This window comes from Xenopus tropicalis, chromosome 7 (genome assembly GCF_000004195.4).
Source record: "Xenopus tropicalis strain Nigerian chromosome 7, UCB_Xtro_10.0, whole genome shotgun sequence".
Lineage (NCBI taxonomy): Eukaryota > Metazoa > Chordata > Amphibia > Anura > Pipidae > Xenopus > Xenopus tropicalis.
The window spans coordinates 29,660,684-29,679,043 of record NC_030683.2 but is presented as its reverse complement, the minus strand read 5'-3'; the positions used below and the strand labels follow the sequence as shown (position 1 = coordinate 29,679,043).

Below are 18,360 nucleotides of genomic sequence, written 5' to 3'. Positions count from 1 at the left end.
AGTGCTGAGTTAGGCTGGACATACTGTATATGGAACCACCTGCTCTGCCCAAACAAGTTTGTGTGGTCCTTGCCTAATGGGATTTGCAAGCTAGCTGTATTTTGGACAAATATTAGTCAGGCATGCTTTCTGAGGGTCTCATAAGCTGTCAGTTCTTATAAACTAACTTTATTAACATGCCTATGGAGGGCTTGGGTGGCTAGAGCAACCTGTAGGCCTCTGGCCTGAAAGTGTCCACTTTAACAATACTGTGCCAGCCAGTCCCACAAGTGTCAGGCTGCTAGTGACTCTGTTTGGAAACAGACAGTAACAATGGCTGTAACTGGGATGTCAGTGGTGATTGAACCTTTTTGTTATGCTCATTTCCCCTGCTGTGATATTAGCAGCCAAAGCTTGTTACTTCACCAAACAAATAGCACACATGATACATGAAATTGCACCTCCTGTCAGTACAATTACCAGTAGTCGGTAACACTGGTTCTGCTAGAAATTAAAACAGGCAGATGTTGGCCATTTACAATTCTCAGCTCAATAAGCTGCTGCCACATTGTACATATGGTGCAAGAGATAACTTTCATTGAGATGAACCACTCTGTGAATTATTTACACTTTGTATTACATTGTTATGGGTGGCCACACAAAGTGAATATACACAGCCATGCGCTAAAAGGGCCCATGTACAAGTCAGGCTTTCTTTATACAAGTATGGGATATAATATTTAGAATGTCTGAGACCTGGTTTTTTTTTTTTCTCCATAAGGGGTTGCTCCCTAATTTAGAACACCTTGGGGCACATGTACATCCGCAAGTGCAGTGATCAAAGAGACATTTCAATCACCATGTTTTTTTTCCCTGGAATTCCAGTATCTTGTGGGTGCAAATGGGCTATTCACTTAACGCAATTGCACTGCACCTACCACAGTTGTGCCCAATTGAAAAAAGTGGAAGCAACTATATGTGCCCCATTTTTCCCCCTCAGTGTAGTGTTTTTTCCCAGAATTCTGGCATCATTACAGTCACAAAGGGGTGACACTGCACCTATAGCACTTGGGTCCGATTAGCCAAAAATAAGTGCAAATGCACCCTATTGTTTAAGTGCAACTGATCTGTGGTGATTGACATAGGGTGCTGAGGGAATCTTGGAGCTACCCCTGGTCTGGAGGTGATGGTAGCTTCAGGGGTGCAGAAAGAGCCCTCATATCTTAAGGCTACAAAATGTAAATGGTAAAATTCCCAATAGGATTCTTTTGCCACCATGGATTTATGTAGCTTAGTTAAATAGGACTTAAAAATGGCATTAGTGTATTTAGAGCTCTCTTGAGAATAGGTTTCCAGGCAATAGATCCCCATACCTGTAACAATATATTAAAGTGTGACGGTAACGGACTAGAAAAATAATATATGGTTGTCAGATCAACCCAGGATCTCCTAGGATGTTTCTAACATAATATAACATGGACTTCACAGTGTCAGGTTTGGTAACTAAAGGCATCAGTCACAGCGATGTAATTCCATATATATGTCACTTCCATTAGAGCACAGTCCTGGGAAGATCATCTGTCAAGCACAGAAACAGAAGTGAATAAAGCATGGAACATTCAGTGACAAATATGGGAGAGACCCTTACAGTGGGCTGATTCACCTTTCCAGATATTTGTTCAGTACAATTAAAAGAGAGAATAATTTGACAAATTACACATTTGCATTTTTTTTTTTTTTTTTTAAACAAACATATTTGTAATAGCATTGCTTCAACAGACATACGATTACAGTTAAAATATAAATAGGATATAAAACACACTACTTTGAATAAAGAAAGTCAATGCTGTCCAAAATATTTTTCCATGCCCAGAAACCTCACCCATCCTGCAGATGAAATACTAAGGAATTCTCAAACGGTGGCCCTCCAGCTCCTGTATAGAGACCCCTAGTTTAGGAGGAAGTAATACAAGTAATCTTATTGTCAGCATATGAAAGATCCACTATGTATCTATTGGTTTTCAGTTTATGAAAGTCCTCACATATAAGGGATATTAAATGCACTATTTCAGCATGATTGGTGGACTTAGAGATTTATTTAGCAGCAGGGGCAGACCAATAAATTGGACAGGTACTACATTATGTAGTCTATAAGCACCTCCAAAAGTTTCCAGTTGGGTACTGAAGAGCACTGCTAAGGACATGTGTATAGCACCTTCAGCTACACTATGTCACAAAATTCCATGGTGGGCAGCTTTGTGCTATAAACCCAGCTCTTGCCCCAGCCCAGGAGGTGTGCAAAATCTAAATGCCCCACATTGGAGACTGAGGCTTCCAGCTAAGTTGCAAGAGCGTGGGGGCTCTTAGTGTGAGACCCCTGTGCTACAACATTGCATGGTATCCTATCCAACGATGTTTATGAAGCCTATCCTGTAGCCTGAACACCGTAAACACTTTCCGATTCCTTCTACTGTTTATCAAGTTCACCTACAATTCAGATTAACTCAGAACATTATTTGTCACACAAATATAAATGTCTCTCATTACCCCTATGGAGTAATGTTGCTGTATAACAGTGCTATCAGGCTATACTATTCTGTTCTTCCCCTGGGTCTGGCTTGGCAGCCAGAGTGATGGCAAATTGAAATGCTGGACACAGTTCGTGTTTGGGAGCACAGCAGGACACGCTTGGAATGTGCTGGGATGCAGGTCTGAGGAATAAAACGTTGCCCAAAAACACGGAACTTAAGTGCAATAAGAACATAAACATATACAAAAGAATTTTATTTCTTATTTTTTGCTGGTGTTTCCTCTGATGCTTTAGAACTTGGTGTCTCAGCGTCTTTATTGAGTTTCTTAACTTTCTGCTTGCCCTTAGTGGAAGCAAAGGAAAGACAGGGCTTGTTGAATTCCAGGGAGAAGACCCCAACGTCTCCATCAAATCTGTTCTTTGCCACCTGCAGGTGTCTCTTGCCTGGGCCAGTTACCAGCTTTCTGTCCTGGAGTATGAGAACATTATCGGCTTCCTGACTCGCCTGCAAGCAACAGAGCACATTATACTACAAACAATGGGACACAGGGCATTTGATTACCAAGTTACTACCTATAACACCCTTCTCATTCCCTTGAATGAAAAAAAAAAAAAAAAAAAAAAAAAAAAGTTGGACCTGCCTACCAGCATACAAGAATCCACACATGACAAGCTCCTTGGACCATGGTTTTCCTCCCTTACACTAGCCCCTACTTTCAAAGCTGCACCTCTATCCAAAATGGTGTCTTCCTGAACACGGTGACAAATAGAAACCCACTTAGTTCATCGTGGCACCACGTATGCCATCCCACCGACGATTTACATTCTAGCCGGTGGGATGGCATTGCGAGGAGATTAGTCGCCCACGACAACGAAGATGTGTCACTGCCTTAGGGCTCTGGGACACGGGGAAATGGGATGGCGGGTTATGGCAACTCGGGGAGATTAGTCGCCCGCGAACATGGAGTTTTGTCGCGGGCGACTAATCTCCCCGAGTTGCTATGGCCCGCCATCCCACCGGCGAACATGTAAGTCGCCGGTGGGATGGCGGGTCATGGCAACTCGGGGAGATTAGTCGCCCGTGACAAGGGAGATTTGTCGCGGGCGACTAATCTCCCCGTGTGCCAGAGCCCTTAGGGTGAAGACACATAGAGCTACTGGTAGCAGCTACAGAAATAGACAATGCTGATCATTACTGATAATTGTCTGTGTGTTTTAGCAGAGGCGATTGTCAGTATTGTCTTTGGCAGGGTATTTTCTGGTGTTTAGTAGCCCTGACAAGTAGATGCTACCAAGTAGCTCTGTGTGTCTTCACCCTAAATATATTATTTTTTTAGCCTTTAGTTCTCCCTTAACCAGCAAAATTTTGTTTATAGTGGTTAGACAGAGATATTAGAAGGCAGTGGCATCAAAGAAAGTCTGTATATAGGCAGTGCCAAGACAAACTGTTGCCAACTTCAGAGTGGTACTTTTGTTTTATTTACGCAGTTACTGGTAGAGTGCACATTATCAGTTTGGGCCAAAAGGCACTCTCACAAGCAATTTTAAAATTGGAACAATGGACTGAAGAAGCCATTATCTGGTTCTGCAAACTCATACGGGAAAGAAATCCATAAATAACACCACTTTGCCTACAGTAACAGAAAAAAAAATCATCCTACTTTTGCAGAGCCAAAAATTGATGAGGTTTGCAGTTCCTTGTCGTCATCTTCTTTCCGGGGATGAATGACTACGGTTACATGGCAATTATTATCTGTAGCAAATTTCCTGAAAGCCCCAACCATGTAGTCCTGAGCAGCAAATCTGGAACCAATAACGATGACAAAGGAGTTAGAGTCTTCACAGGAAATAAATCGGAGAGACAAAACAACACATCCAATCCCCATGCTGAGCAAGTCTTGGATATGATGCATTAAACATGTGCCCAGGGGAGACGTCTAAAGAGCCGCTTGAATCAGTAAGAACAATATGCAGGCATTTCCCATGTAAAAAAGGGCCGATGCCTGATGCCAGCAGTTTCAGTGAAGCTGATGTGGCACCCACAGGATATTATGTACCATACAACACAACTGTAGGAGATTACTGGCAGAATCCGTGCCCCGAGAATATATAAAAGGGATGTCCAGGCTGCGGCTCTTTACTGAAACAGCAGCTCCCATAATCCTCAGCCAGACACTGTGAGAATTACTTTTCTGTCTTCTATATTCTCCTACATCATAGGCTGTGTTTATATTTTGCACTTTTTACCCAGACTGCTCTGTAATGTTCACAAATTTACCATCTATGTTAGTACTTTCCATCCCATCCAGGACCCTAACCAGGTAACTGTCTCGGGATGATTGTATACAAATACGTGTTTGACACATAAAAATGTACATTAAATGATTTTTATTATCATTTTTGTATGCACGCTCATTACATAGGAGTGCATCCATAAAGCCCGGAGGCACCTGATCAGCCCCCAAATGCTTTATATGTTACTCTGTATGTCCAATGTATGAAACCCACTTATTGTACAGCGCTACAGAATATGTTGGCACTTTGTAAATAAATGTTAATAATAATAAATGCAATGTCCCATCAGCAGAACCTGTTTACCAATGCTCATTAACTACAAGTCCCAGCATTCTCTCTGCATGAGGCTATATGGCCACATACCAGCAGGTCAATCAACCGTAGCAGTTCAATGACCTAGAGGCGCATAGTAACAAATATACAAGTTCAGGTTTTTTTCAGGGAGATGGACAGATATCATGGATAAACTGTGCAAAATAGTGCATGTCGACAGCCTGTAACAGAAGAGCATGTTGTATTTAGTTACTCTTTATCAAATATTTTGGTGACCATGTCTTTTTAAAAAAAAAAAAAAACATTTTCTACAGTATGAACATGTAATTAGACATCTAAAAATGATGGGGTGTTGAGCTGTACAGAGGCTTACCTGTCAGTATAAAGGTTTTCTTGCCCCATCATGAACTGCAAGTTATCAATGATCACATGGGTAATATCATACATATACACGGCATGCTGCATGGTGTCGATGACAGATCTATGGAAAGAAAGGACTTGTGGTCAAGCTCCCTTACAGGAAACATGGCCATGGCTAACACACAGGGAACTAGATCCAACATGGCCATAGTACAACTTCTGGGGCCAGGACAGTTTGTTCTGTAATGTGAATTCTAAGCAAAGAAGAAGCAACTTTTGTTCCTTACAGCTGGATCACATTCTTTAACAAAGAGGCTTGCAACGTGCAAATTGGCAAAACCTGTTATATGAACCATGCTCCTTGGAGCGGCGCCTGTGTGGATGAAACAGACATTTTGCACAGCACTTACAGAGAATCTACAAAGCATCCCATTATTTTCCTTTCAAGAGCCAAGCAGCCAACTGTATTTTGTTTGTATTAATGCCTAGTGCCAACAACTTCTATAATAAACTCTGCCCCCTCAACCCACATATTATGGAATGTACAGAGCTGCCACTTAATGTCAGGTTCACCTTTGAGTTAACTGTTGGTATGATATAGACAGTAATATTCTGAGTCTATTTTTTAATTATTTCACTTTTTGTTTATAAGCTCTCCTGTTTAGAATTATATCTGTTATCTGGTTGCCATGGTTCAAATTACCTTAGCACCCAGGGAGGGGCTTGAATGTGAGAATGTGTTATAAATATATCTTATTTACCCTAGCAACCAGGCAGTGGTTTGAATAAGAGAGGTACTGAATAGAAAGATAAGTAATAAAAAGTAACTAGAACAATAAAATTGTAGCCTCACAGAGCTATTGTTTTTTAGCTGAGGGGGTCAGTGACCCCTGTTTGAAAGCTAGAAAAAGTCAGAAGGAGGCACATAATTCAAGGGCCAGTCCAAGAATCAGATGGGATTTGCTTTACCTTTTACTCACACAATGTCATACTGGACTTGCAAATCTGTTCTACAAGTCACACTGCTAAAACACCCCATTCAAGCACATAGAGTAGAATAAAGTGAAATGGCAGCTACATTACTTGATATTTTGCTGTCCGTGGAAAGTCATAAAGTAAAGAGGCAAGTCCTCAAATCTGTCTGCCCACTCATCGTATTTGTCCAGCTGCTCCTCCAAGCGCTGCAGAGCAAACTGGGTCAGCATGATCTTGGCCAGACGCACGTTGTTAATTTCAAAACTGCCCCACAATGTATTAACCCCCTGGATGCACAAGTCCAGAGCATACTCGCTGATGAATGTTGTTTTTCCACTACCAGTTGGGCCTAGGAAAACAGGGAAATAATAAGGTTAGACACGCTGAATTAAGGCAATTAAAAAAAAAAAAAAAAAGTGCCATCATTCATAACCATATACCCACATCATTTGATGTACAGTTACATCGGCGCCACCTAATGGCCTGAGAAGGTTGGTTCTTGCTCCTGGCAACAAACTAATATGCATTCCATTCACATGCCCAAAAATATTCAGAAATTTAAGTTCTGTACAAATGAAAACACATTGGCAGTCTCTGATTAATGTAGGCCAGGTCCAGACTGAGATTTATAATAGCCCTGGCATTTCAAATACAAAGAGGCCCAAACAGCAACCCCTCCCCCCCTCACTAAATAGTGACTGTCTATGGCATCTTACAGCATCCCCTCCGGCATCTGCCAGATCCCCCAGATTGCCAGTCCAGTCCTCGAGTAGGGCCTGGCTGCTGCCTAGGGAATGATGGTGGGCTACATGTGACATATCAGTAGGGTCACATGGGTGTATGACACCATTTTTTCCCTTGAATATGATAGGCCAGCCACTCTGGAGGAGGGCAATGTAAATTAAAATGGAAGATATGCGCAGTATAGTATGATTTGATTCCAAACTCTGCATGCACTAAAGAGCTAGAAGGGGTCAGTGCATATCACTGGTCACTTAGACAAACTCTGAACAACAATTGAGAATTTTAAATGCATGTTCATTACCAATATGCTTGATACTACATTATATGCAATATATAAAAAAAATATTGTCATCAACATGAACTACCTCTTTAATAAGCTTCTGCAACATTTCCACTTACTGTCTGCCTGCAGCTCTGCTTACAATAAGAAGTAGCCAAGCGCAATACTACATCCATTAATGTTTACATGGTATGCATTATTAACTTCTCATTCCATTAGGGAGGTAGGGTCACTACATCGAAAATTCAAGTAACTTCATAATAAAAGGTTCCTTGGATTATATGTATGTGTGTATATAAAAGTCCCAGTACAAAAAAAGCAGATATTTTACAAGGTAAGTGCCTTTGCTATGAACCTGGGTGCAGCCTTGAATAGCTCTGTATAGTGAACTTCAAAAGGCAATGAAAACAGATATTGTTACCCCTGTAAATGGGGATAAACCGGGTAAAGACATGTTCACAGAACTTGTAGCAGAAGGGTAAACACACAACCAGTTCATATTCTCTGCATGCCATGACTGTGATATTTCTTGGGGCTGAAATAAAGCTAAAAACAGAATAGCACTACTCAAATGTCATTCAAAACAAGTAAAGGCAGACCTATAGTAGCTGCCAAAACTGCCTGAGGTTTTTAGTATCTATCACTTGTATTAAATGATATTTTAATAAATGTGTAACTGTTTTGTTTATTCCAGCCTTGAGCAATATAAATGTGGTTGGTGGGCAGAGAAAATGGATGAGTGGTGCTTTTCAGTAAGGAAGTTTGAGATGAACAGCAAAAACGACCTGATGATCAAAAGGTACAAGGCTATTTCTACACTAGGCGGCTAAATGTAGGCTGGGAATCAGTTCCTAACTGCTTACTGATTTTTGCTAATGCAAATATATTATTTAAACAGACAAATCTGTTTATAAGGATGAACATCCCCTTTAAACCTTAAGAATCCCAAATGCCCCATGGACCACTCAGTTACACTTACACATTTTGGCCTAAGTGTGGTACTACTTGCTTTTTAAAAGCAAGTCCTTCTTTTTGTGTTCAAATGATGGCTTTTTATTTAGAATGTGGATTAGACAGAGTGCTGGCACAAGGGTGCGTCTAGCAGCTGCCTTGCTACATTGTTGATCTGGGGGTTTTTGTAGATAACAATTTGTCTGATTCCAGGCAGTGTCATTCTGTGGCTACTAAAGCAAATAAAGTGATGTCTTGTATAGGGCATTGACTCAAAGGAATGAAAACATAATTTTGCCTCTTTATAGGTCCCAGGTAAGGCCTCACCGTGAGTATGCGGTGCAGTTTTGGGCTCAAAAAGGATATTAATGAGCTGGAGAGCGTGCAGAAACTGCAACTAAACTGGTAAAGGGGGTGGAAGATTTAAACTAGGAAGTTAGACTGTTGAAATTGAGGTTATTTTCTCTGGAAAAAAGGTGCTTGTAAGGGGACATGATTACTCTGTACAAGTACATTAGAGAGGATTATAGGCAGATGGGGGATGTTCTTTTTTCCCCATAAAAACAACCAGCGCACCCGAGGCCCCCCCTTTAGATTAGGGGAACAGAACTTTTATTTGAAGCAGTGTAGGTGGTTTTTCATGGTGAGGCCAGTGAGGTTGGGGAATGCCCTTCCTAGTGATATTGTAATGGCAGATTCTGTTAATGCCTATACAAGGGGCCTGGATGAGTTCTTGAACAAGCATAGTATCCAAGGCTATTGTGATACTAATATCTACAGTTAGTATTAATGTTGGTATATATGGTTTATGTATGTGAGTGGATAGATAGGTCAGTATGGGTCTGTATGTGAGCGGATAGATAGGTCAGTATGGGTCTGTATGTGAGTGGATAGATAGGTCAGTGTGGGTCTGTATGTGAGTGGATAGATAGGTCAGTGTGGGTCTGTATGTGAGTGGATAGATAGGTCAGTGTGGGTCTGTATGTGAGTGGATAGATAGGTCAGTGTGGGTCTGTATGTGAGTGGATAGATAGGTCAGTGTGGGTCTGTATGTGAGTGGATAGATAGGTCAGAATGGGTCTGTATGTGAGTGGATAGATAGGTCAGTATGGGTCTGTATGTGAGTGTATAGATAGGTCAGTGTGGGTCTGTATGTGAGTGGATAGATAGATCAGTATGGGTTTGTGGGTGCTGGGTTTACTTGGAAGGGTTGAACTTGATGGACTTCGGTCTTTTTTCAACCCTATGTAATTATGTAACAATGTTGTTATATTTATTGGTTACATTCAATCAAGGGCAGTCTGGTCCAACTTATTTAATGTCACAGAGGTGGTTTAAATGGGGTTTCCCACCTTTAAATTACCTTTTAGAATGATGTAGAGTGTGAAATTCTGAGAATTTGCAATTGATCTTCATTTTTTATTATATGTGGTTTAATTTATATTTTTATGAAGCAGCTCTTTAGTTTGGAATTTTGACAGCTATGTGGTTGCTAGGGTCCAAATTATTCTAACAACCAGGTATTCACTTGAATGAAAGACTTGAATATGAATAGCAGATGCCTTAATAGAAAGGTAAGTAACTACTAACACAATTGTAGCCTTACAGGCCAAAAGTTATAACATACTAAACGTTAACTCAAAGGTGAAACCCCCTTTAAAGCTCTCTTCCTTATAGAGAAGGCTGCTAGCTATAAAGTCCTGTGCCAGTTATACATAGTTTTATTGTTCATTAGGAAAAGTTTTTAGGGGGATGTTGCAAACACAATGATTTTTTACATATAGGCAGTCTGAAGTCTAGAGTTTTCCCTTATACAGACATTTTCCTGACTTAAGCTGGCCATACACGTGGCGATCTGACGATGTTTCGTGTGACCATCGGTCGCACGAAACATCGTCAGATCCGCCACACACAGTCAGGGCTGAAACAGCAGATAAGGAGGTAGAAACAATAGGATTTCTACCTCCTTCTGCCGATTCAGCCCTGACGGCAGATTTTGGTCAGGCGCCTTCTATGGCGCCCGATCAAAATTGTCAAACTGGTCCGATTGGCGAGTCGGCCAATATCAGCAGCTTCCTGCGATATCGCCAACATGCCATACACGCACCGAATATCGTACGAAACAAGGTTTTGTACGATAGTATAGGTGCGTGTATGGCCAGCTTTACAGATATAGCCACCAAGCTTCACTCACTGCCACTCAGCAATACATGAATACAAGACTTCCAGCCAAGCACACTGGGCTTCCACAGATAAGTCCCACCTAATGCCACATAATGGGAAAGGAAGAAACTCAGGCCATCAATAAATTACAAACTCCATTACAGCATGTGTGTATATTTAGCAACTATATAAGGCAGAAAATTACCACACAGGTGGCTTCTAACAAATATTTACATTTTTAAGTGGCAAGGAATCACTAATATGTACCTGTAAATACAGTCAGTTCCCCTTTGCGGTGTCCCTTAAGAAGTTTATTGAGCTCGGGGAATCGTGCCCATTTTACTCCGGCAACCTGATCTGCATTCTCCAGCTGCCCAAATACCTCTTCTCTGAGTTGGCGGAAAGAGATGATAGATTTGTGGCTGGCAGGAAGAGAGGCCTTTAGGATTTTAGTGATATTCAAGCCATCATTAAGGGCCTGCAAAGGACTGGGCTGCTTGTCCCCAGGGCGGATCAAGGAACATCTCTTCATGTTTAATTTGCGAGCAAACAATTTGGAGGCTTCCCAGGAGCGCAGGTCGTCCCCTAGCCACAGGATGATACGCTTAAATTGCTCCAGATAGGGTAGGAGGACAGGGGGGAGGCAAGAGGCTCCCCTAGGCAGCGCTAAGGTGGTTACCCCAGTAGACTGGTGTATCGCTAAACAGTCCACTTCACCGTTAGTGATCACCACCTCCGTCTCCTTCTTTCCTGAGACACAGAGGCCAAAGAGATTGTAGTAGCGGGCAGGTCTTGGGAAGGTGGTTTCAGTGTAATGGATCTTCTGCTTATGGCTCTCTGCAGACAGTAACTTTAAGCCATTCAGGCTGAAATCCCTGGGGTTATACCATGGGAACACCAGGCTTTTGGTAGGCTGGAAACACTTCACCCCGAACTTCTTAAGGGTGCTGTTGGCAATCTTTGTAATGTTGTACATTGCCTTGATTAGCTCGGCCTCCTCCTCCCCCAGGTCAGAAAACCACACGGCCTTGTCCCAGATCCTGCGCACCTCACTGTCATTCAGCTGAGCCTCCGCCGAGTCCGAGTCACTCTCCGCCAGGTACCCGGCCAGGATGTCCGGGCTCAGGTAGGAGCAGCCTTCCTTGTGCAGCAGCTCCATGCTGTCCTGGAAGTCTTCCCAGCTGCCCTCCAGCAGTGTGGCCTTGCACAGGAAGCGCCCGGTGGTCTTGTCAATGAAGAGGCAGGTGTCCCGCTCCGGGGTGAAGGGGCTGGGGACGTGCAGGCAGCTGTACCCATCGCGGAACGACACGTTCTTGGAGCGGAGATACTGGCGGATTTCCGTCACAGTTACCGGCTGCAGGGAGCCGTCCAACACAGTCAGGAGACCCTTCTTAAAGTGCCTACGAATTGGTTCCCCCGGCACCTGGATGGCTTTACGGGGGCTCCGGCCATCTTGCTTCCTTAGGCAGCTGGCGAGGCGGTAGCCCCTGGCCGGGAGCCGCTGGGGGGACAGATGGGGCACTACACAGCGTATACACCTAACCCACAGGCGCTGCATGTTCCACGCAACATGTCCACACTTTCATCTCATATAGGGGTGACTCTTATCGGGCCGCAGAGCTCGCCTTACTGAGCGGGCATGGCCTCACGCATATCACTCGCCGCGTTGGGTCGGGGTGCCGGTTTCCCGCTCAGGTGACGGCACACATGTGCGCATAGGGCGCAGCCATGACACGTTTGACCTCAAAACAACAATTACGCATGCGCCCAACATCCTCTCTACTCCGGAAGGTAAATACCGGGTACGGGCTAACCATGTGACCTGAAAGCCCCGCCTTCGCTTGTTTGGAGCCGGAGAGAAACCTGGCTGGCAGATATAGTTATGATTAGATCAAGCATTACCGCGGACAGTATTATTTAAACAAACATAACATATGCTATGCTTGTGAAAAAAACACTGTATATTTGCTAGTTTAGATTATCACTAATGATAAACATTCCCTTATCAAATATGGCCGCCGATGCTAAGGTAGTGACGTCAGCAAAGCCGCTCCATGGACAGAGAACTTCCGGATCAGAGGCGTCATTGTGTCTGGGTGACCGTGGGGTTGGCGGTGTGTTAGACATGACAGCCCGGGGATCCCCCAGCCGCTTTCTGCAGAGTGTGCTACACAATGGGGTGGGCAGATACGTGTGTCAGCTCAAGAGGGTCTCTCTGCTCTTCAGCAAGGACGCCCCCAGCTCCCTGGGAGCCAGGTGAGAGCCCGGGGGTGTATGTGAGGGACGGGGGGTAAAGAGTGAGGGAGTGGGGACATGCACCGATGTAGGGACTGATGGGGACCGTATGTGAGGGGGAAGCTGAGACAGCAAATATGGAAGTAAGTTAAGTATTCGGCCTCTCCGCCATTGCTTTTCCCAAAGCCTTTATAAGAGTTTTGTGCGCCACCTAGTGACACAATGCGGAATCTGCTCCTACATAGCCATACCTGATACAGAATAGTGATATATACTTGGGCACAGGTAATGCTGAATGTTATAAAGAAACATCAGCAGTGATACTGTCCCCTGTGCAATGCAAATGGCAGCTGCATGGATTCCGACCCATAGGTCATAGGAAAACTATATTACGCCTGCATTTTTGTCACTGGCAACTGTCTAAAATGTCTCATGACATTGCTCTGCTTTAAAACATCACAAGACTACTGTTCTCAGAAAATTCATTTTCAGCCAACTGTAGCCAGTTGGCTGAACAGCAGGTGTTGCTTTTTCAATTAATGAATGCATTAGTGTTTAGATAAGCGCTCTGAGTAATGTTACATGAAAACTCATTATTTAACTTGTGGTAGATGCTCCCTAAGCAATATACATCCCTTTCATTCTGAATTTATAATAGGGGGAATGATTGATGTTGTTATAACAAAACTGCCCAGCATTATCTGTGGCCCCAAGAGGCCAAGGGAGTTATGTGCTGCCCATTACTGGGCTCACAGCATGTGCATCTAGTATCTCTATTCACTTGCCCTAAGAATTGGTTACAAAAGCACTCGCATAGGCGGCATATATATATATATATATATATATATATATATATATATATATATATATATATATATATATATATATATAAACATGTATTTAGCTATAATGATTTAGGGCCGATCCATGTTTTCTTTTCAGATTGATTTGCAGTTCTAGCAAGCATAGTGTTACCTTATATTAATACAGGACATGCATGGGTGCGTGCTTCTGTACTTATGGTTTATTCCTTTGATTTCAGAGAATTTATTGAAGAAAAAGCAGTGGATTTTGCCAGGAAGAACCCCAGTGTGGTGCTGTATGTTCATCCTCACAAATGCAGAGTCCCAAAACTAGTGGCAGAATACCGTAAGTATAAGAAGGTGATGTAGTGCTCAGTTGATTTTAGAAGGAACATCCCATCTCCAGTAAAGGGGTTATGTTTTCAGCATTCTTTAAAGGGGATATATACCCAGCAATGTAAAGTTGCTTTAGAGAACACTTTTGCAATATAGATTATTAAGTCAAGTTATTGCACATTCATTCAGTTTGAGGGGTTTATATTTCCTTTAATTAACTGATGCAGGAAGCATCTCCTGACGTTCCCCTGCTCACTTATATCACTGATTGTGACAGAAGCAATGGGACTGAGCAGAGGAGCGTATGTGAGGGTTACTGGCTATGATTATTAGTCTATATGGCAGAACTACAGCCACAAAATGCAAATGCATTTAGGTGATTACAAACCCAGTGTGTTGCTTGCACTGTTATTCTGTTTGTTTGTTTGTTCTAAGACAAGAAGGTTCTGATACACATTCATATACAGAATACTGGTTACCTGATTCCATGATTCCAGTATGCACACAATAGCACATTTCTGGTACTTTCTAGAACAGAGAGTCGGGCAGAGATATGCACCTAATATTATTCACTCTGTGAGCTTTGCAACAACATCTTATTTACACAACATCAATATGAGCTTGCGCCATGGTCAGGCTTCACACCTCCAAATCGCACGTATAGATAAGCAGATTTTAGGGACTAATTTGCTGCAGCTGAATTTTGTTTTAGGTGTTTCCCCATGTCTTGAAGACTATCAGCCAATTACATTTTCCTGTTTCCACGACTGCCATTGTATTAGGGAAAATCAGGGTTTTAATCTGCTGATTTCCATAAACATTAAAGGGGTTATTTACAGCAAAGAAGGGCTTGTGTAAAGTGCAAAAAAAGCTCAAATTGCCCATTTTTTTGCACTTTGCATGCTGCTTTCTTTCTGGCTGGTCTTTGCGTTTCGTTTTGGATTACAGATATCTGTGGCTGCCCCCTTGAGTAGAGCTTTGCTTGCATTCAGCAGCTTTGTATTCAAGAGAGGAGAGCCATGGAGATGCCCCTTGCCTATTCTCTGTCTTGCACATCATTCAGATGTACATGTTAGGGAGTAGCAGGGCCCTGTTGCTGCTCTACAGCAGGCAGTAAGGACAAGGCTAGCCTGCACCCCCTGACACTGTGGTCGGCATCTCACATTGGATTTTTGTTCCTGTCACGAGGTGCAGACTGGGGAAGGAATGCTGTGTGAATGAGGACTATGCGGCATATACTTGTGACCCTTGCACTTCTTCTCCCATTAAATGACCGAACAGAACCCAAGGTGGCGCTGTGTCTTTAGTTTTCACTTCACTCTTTATTTGGCTGGAGAAGGCTGCTGTGAATTTTAGCTTATGGTTCTTTGGGTGGGAGGGTACTGATTTATCCAATTCTCCATATAAATGAATGTGCCTTGAGTTTGCATATCTATCAGGCTATGGCTGCTATAATTCAAAAAAGATGTATTACACACTGCACTCCGCTGTCCCAAAGTGCCCCCCTCAGTGCAATAAATAGGTGCAACATGATAAAATACAGAATTTCCCATAGTGCTGAAGTGCAGTTATTTCTGCCAGCGCCCATTTCTCTTCCCTGATCATATCTGCACCTTGCCATGCCTCCTGTGTGCATCTTTAGTGCCTACAGCCGGCATTCACTCATGTCTAAGGGTGCGTCTTAGAGAATTACAGGAAAATAAGTGGAAGCAATATTACTGTTTGCATTTGGCCCTGCTGTTTTGGACAAAGTACCAGTTGAGGGGTGCCAGCCTGGAGGCAGCTGACATAGAGCTGTTGTACTGGGGTTTGAATACAGCTGCAGCTTATATTGCACTTTAAACATATCTACTGGCACAGCATCAGTGTGTCTCTCAGAGCTGACGAGCTTCATCTATTTACACAGTACATAAATGAGCAGCAATATAATGCAGAATTACGATGTCATATAACAGGACAGTTTTATATTGTTGCCAAAATACAGTGACATTTCTGTTATACATATTTGTGACACACTTATATTGTGGCACTAAACCTGTTGATAATAAACACTGATATACAGAGAGGCAGGTAAAAGATGAATGTGACCATTTTCTCCTCGCTGACCCTGGGGACATTGCTGTATCTGCCGGTTGGTATAAACCCTTCCGGTCTGAATGAATACACAGCAGAGGGGATTAAGCGCGGTTCTGAGTTCTAAAGGGACAGACAAAGCCATCTCTGATAGGCAGAATAACCGCCCGACACTTCATCCTGCTGGTTTTGAAATTGGGAAAGTTCTCAGGGCCGCGTTGTTTGCTCTACATTTCATAAGCTCCTCAGTGGGGGGGGGGGATGTGTCCAGGCCGGCATAGCAAAGCCTGTGCTCTCTCATAATAGATCCCTGGGCTGCCTGTATCACATGGAGGCTGACAGATATCAGAATATTGGCATGGGAGCCTGATACGACTCCTGTGTGTGTGTGTCTGGGTCAAAAAAGCGCAGCACTCTAGAATATATATATTATATGTATATACCTTCCCTTTGCCTTTATAACTGCTACAGAAAGTGACTTTATTTCTCATAAATCCCTATGGGGCAGCACTCCATGGTATTGCAACTTTGCAGTAAGAGAGCTCCCTGCCCAAGAGGGCCTGTAAATCAGCCTGTGAATGCTGCACCATGATTCCTGCCATTACTACACCGTCCCTCCCAGAGCTTCACGCAGCCTCTATTCTTATTTATCAACTACAGATTCCTTGGAAATCAACCCTGGGGTTGTGCAAAGCAGTAGCTCCCATATGTAATAAAAGGCACTGTTTGCCCATAAGCAGTAACCCATAGCAGCCAATAAGATGTTTGCTTTTAAATAGGTGGTCAGTAAATTCTGATTGGTTGCTATCAGTTACTGCTCCTGGGCAAACAATGCATTTTATTACATAACCTCTTACCTATCCTAATTATTCTCACACATTTTCTTAACCCTGCATTTTGTCCCCAATAAAATCAGCAGACTTTATCATTTTGTACAATAAAGTAAACGCCACCCTATCTCTGACATTCACATATTTATAAATATTTTATGTATGGTAGTTACACCAAAGAGAAACACAGCAATGTTTGAACTATGGAAATGTATAAATATTTATTTCATTTTACACCAATGCTTTGTACTTTGTTTTTCCCCAGTGAATGGCGCAGTGAGAGAAGAAGGCATTAACAGCAAATCTGCAGAGGAAATTGTCCAACTTATGCAAAAACTGGCCAACCAATCCGGTCTGGATATTATCCGCATCCGCAAACCCTACCATACGGATTCCCCCAGCGTCCAGGGACAGTGGCATCCCTTCACCAACAAGCCCCTATCCAATAATATAACAAACTTTAATGCTTTTAGTGAACACACACAATCTGTTCAGTAAACCAAAATGTGTAACCCAAGTGCCCATTTATTCTCACTGAGTGATCGGATAAAGCGGGGAAGTACAAAGGCTGTTTGTATCCAGATTAAGAAGATACATTGGTGGTGTGACACAAAGCCAGTGATGCTCAGCCTGTAGATCTACGCCTCCCACTTATATGGGTGCTGGGAGATGCAATTCAGCAAAAACAGGATGCCTGCTCATAGCTCTTATTTCTGTCATATTTGTGTTAGTTCAATAAAGATCTTTTTTTTTCCTAAATGCAATTTTGTAGTTAATATGTGTCAAGCAACTGGGGTGTGTCTGGATTTCCTAATAAATAGTGTCTATGGAATATTACAGCAGCCCCTCTGGCATTTGCCTGAACCCACAGATTGCCAGTCTGGGCCTGGCTGTCACCTGAGGTCATAAATATATTGTTCGTAGTAAGAACAAGGAAGCTTTGACTTTGAGACTCAGTTGTAGTATAGTATTTAGGGCATTATTATTATTATTATTATAATCCTTTAATATATACAAAGCTAAGATTCCTTAGCGCTTTACAGTGATTGTATCTGATTCACATAAGACCCTGCCCCAATAGAGCTTACAATCTGAGGTCCATATAACATTCACACATACTATCAGGTTTTAACTGTTTTTGGGGTATGGGAGGAAACTGGGGTACCCAGAGAAAACCCACACAAGGATGGGCTGAGCATACAAACTCCTTACAGATAGTGCCCTGGATGGAATCAGACCTAGGAGCCAGCCACTGCGCCACCATGCCATTCCAACTACTTGTTGTCAAGGACTTGGCAACATCGGGACCTCAGCAATATGACCCTATATGCTCTCTGTATATACGCACGCAGACAAATAGAATGTTAAAAAAACACAATGTACAGCACAACATGGCAATATGGCTTGTTTATAGAATGTTATCTAGAGATCTTGTAACTGTGCTTATACAAATCCCTAAAAGCAACTAAATGTCCTGGCCAGATTTTCATTTTGTGTTTTAATAGGCAGTTAAATATAAAACAGGATGTTTAT

The 18,360-nt window shown here is 42.7% G+C and overlaps 2 protein-coding genes across 2 annotated transcripts; one reads left to right on the top strand and one right to left on the bottom strand.

Moving 5' to 3' along the window:
- Positions 1 to 1,289: 1,289 nt before the first annotated feature.
- twnk (twinkle mtDNA helicase) lies at positions 1,290 to 12,327 on the bottom strand. The gene is made up of 5 exons (XM_002938720.5): positions 10,818 to 12,327; positions 6,521 to 6,761; positions 5,451 to 5,558; positions 4,171 to 4,312; positions 1,290 to 3,014 (listed from the first exon to the last, which is right to left on the bottom strand). The coding sequence occupies exons 1-5, from the start codon at positions 12,106 to 12,108 to the stop codon at positions 2,763 to 2,765; spliced, it is 2,034 nt and encodes a 677-aa protein (XP_002938766.1). The 5' UTR covers positions 12,109 to 12,327; the 3' UTR covers positions 1,290 to 2,762.
- A 329-nt stretch (positions 12,328 to 12,656) lies between these two features.
- Positions 12,657 to 17,586, top strand: mrpl43 (mitochondrial ribosomal protein L43). Its single transcript, NM_001016727.2, is given in 3 exon segments — positions 12,657 to 12,806; positions 13,828 to 13,934; positions 17,093 to 17,586. Coding segments are annotated over 3 exon segments (471 nt in total). The 5' UTR covers positions 12,657 to 12,675; the 3' UTR covers positions 17,326 to 17,586.
- Positions 17,587 to 18,360: the final 774 nt, after the last annotated feature.

Coding starts and splice junctions, on each gene's coding strand:
- twnk (XM_002938720.5), bottom strand. CDS start 12,108: ATGCAGCGCCTGTGGGTTAGGTGTATACGCTGTGTAGTGCCCCATCTG. Junction 5,559..6,520: donor CACGGACAGCAAAATATCAA/GTAATGTAGCTG, acceptor TTCTTTCCATAG/ATCTGTCATCGACACCATGC. Junction 3,015..4,170: donor CAATTTTTGGCTCTGCAAAA/GTAGGATGATTT, acceptor TGTTGCTTGCAG/GCGAGTCAGGAAGCCGATAA.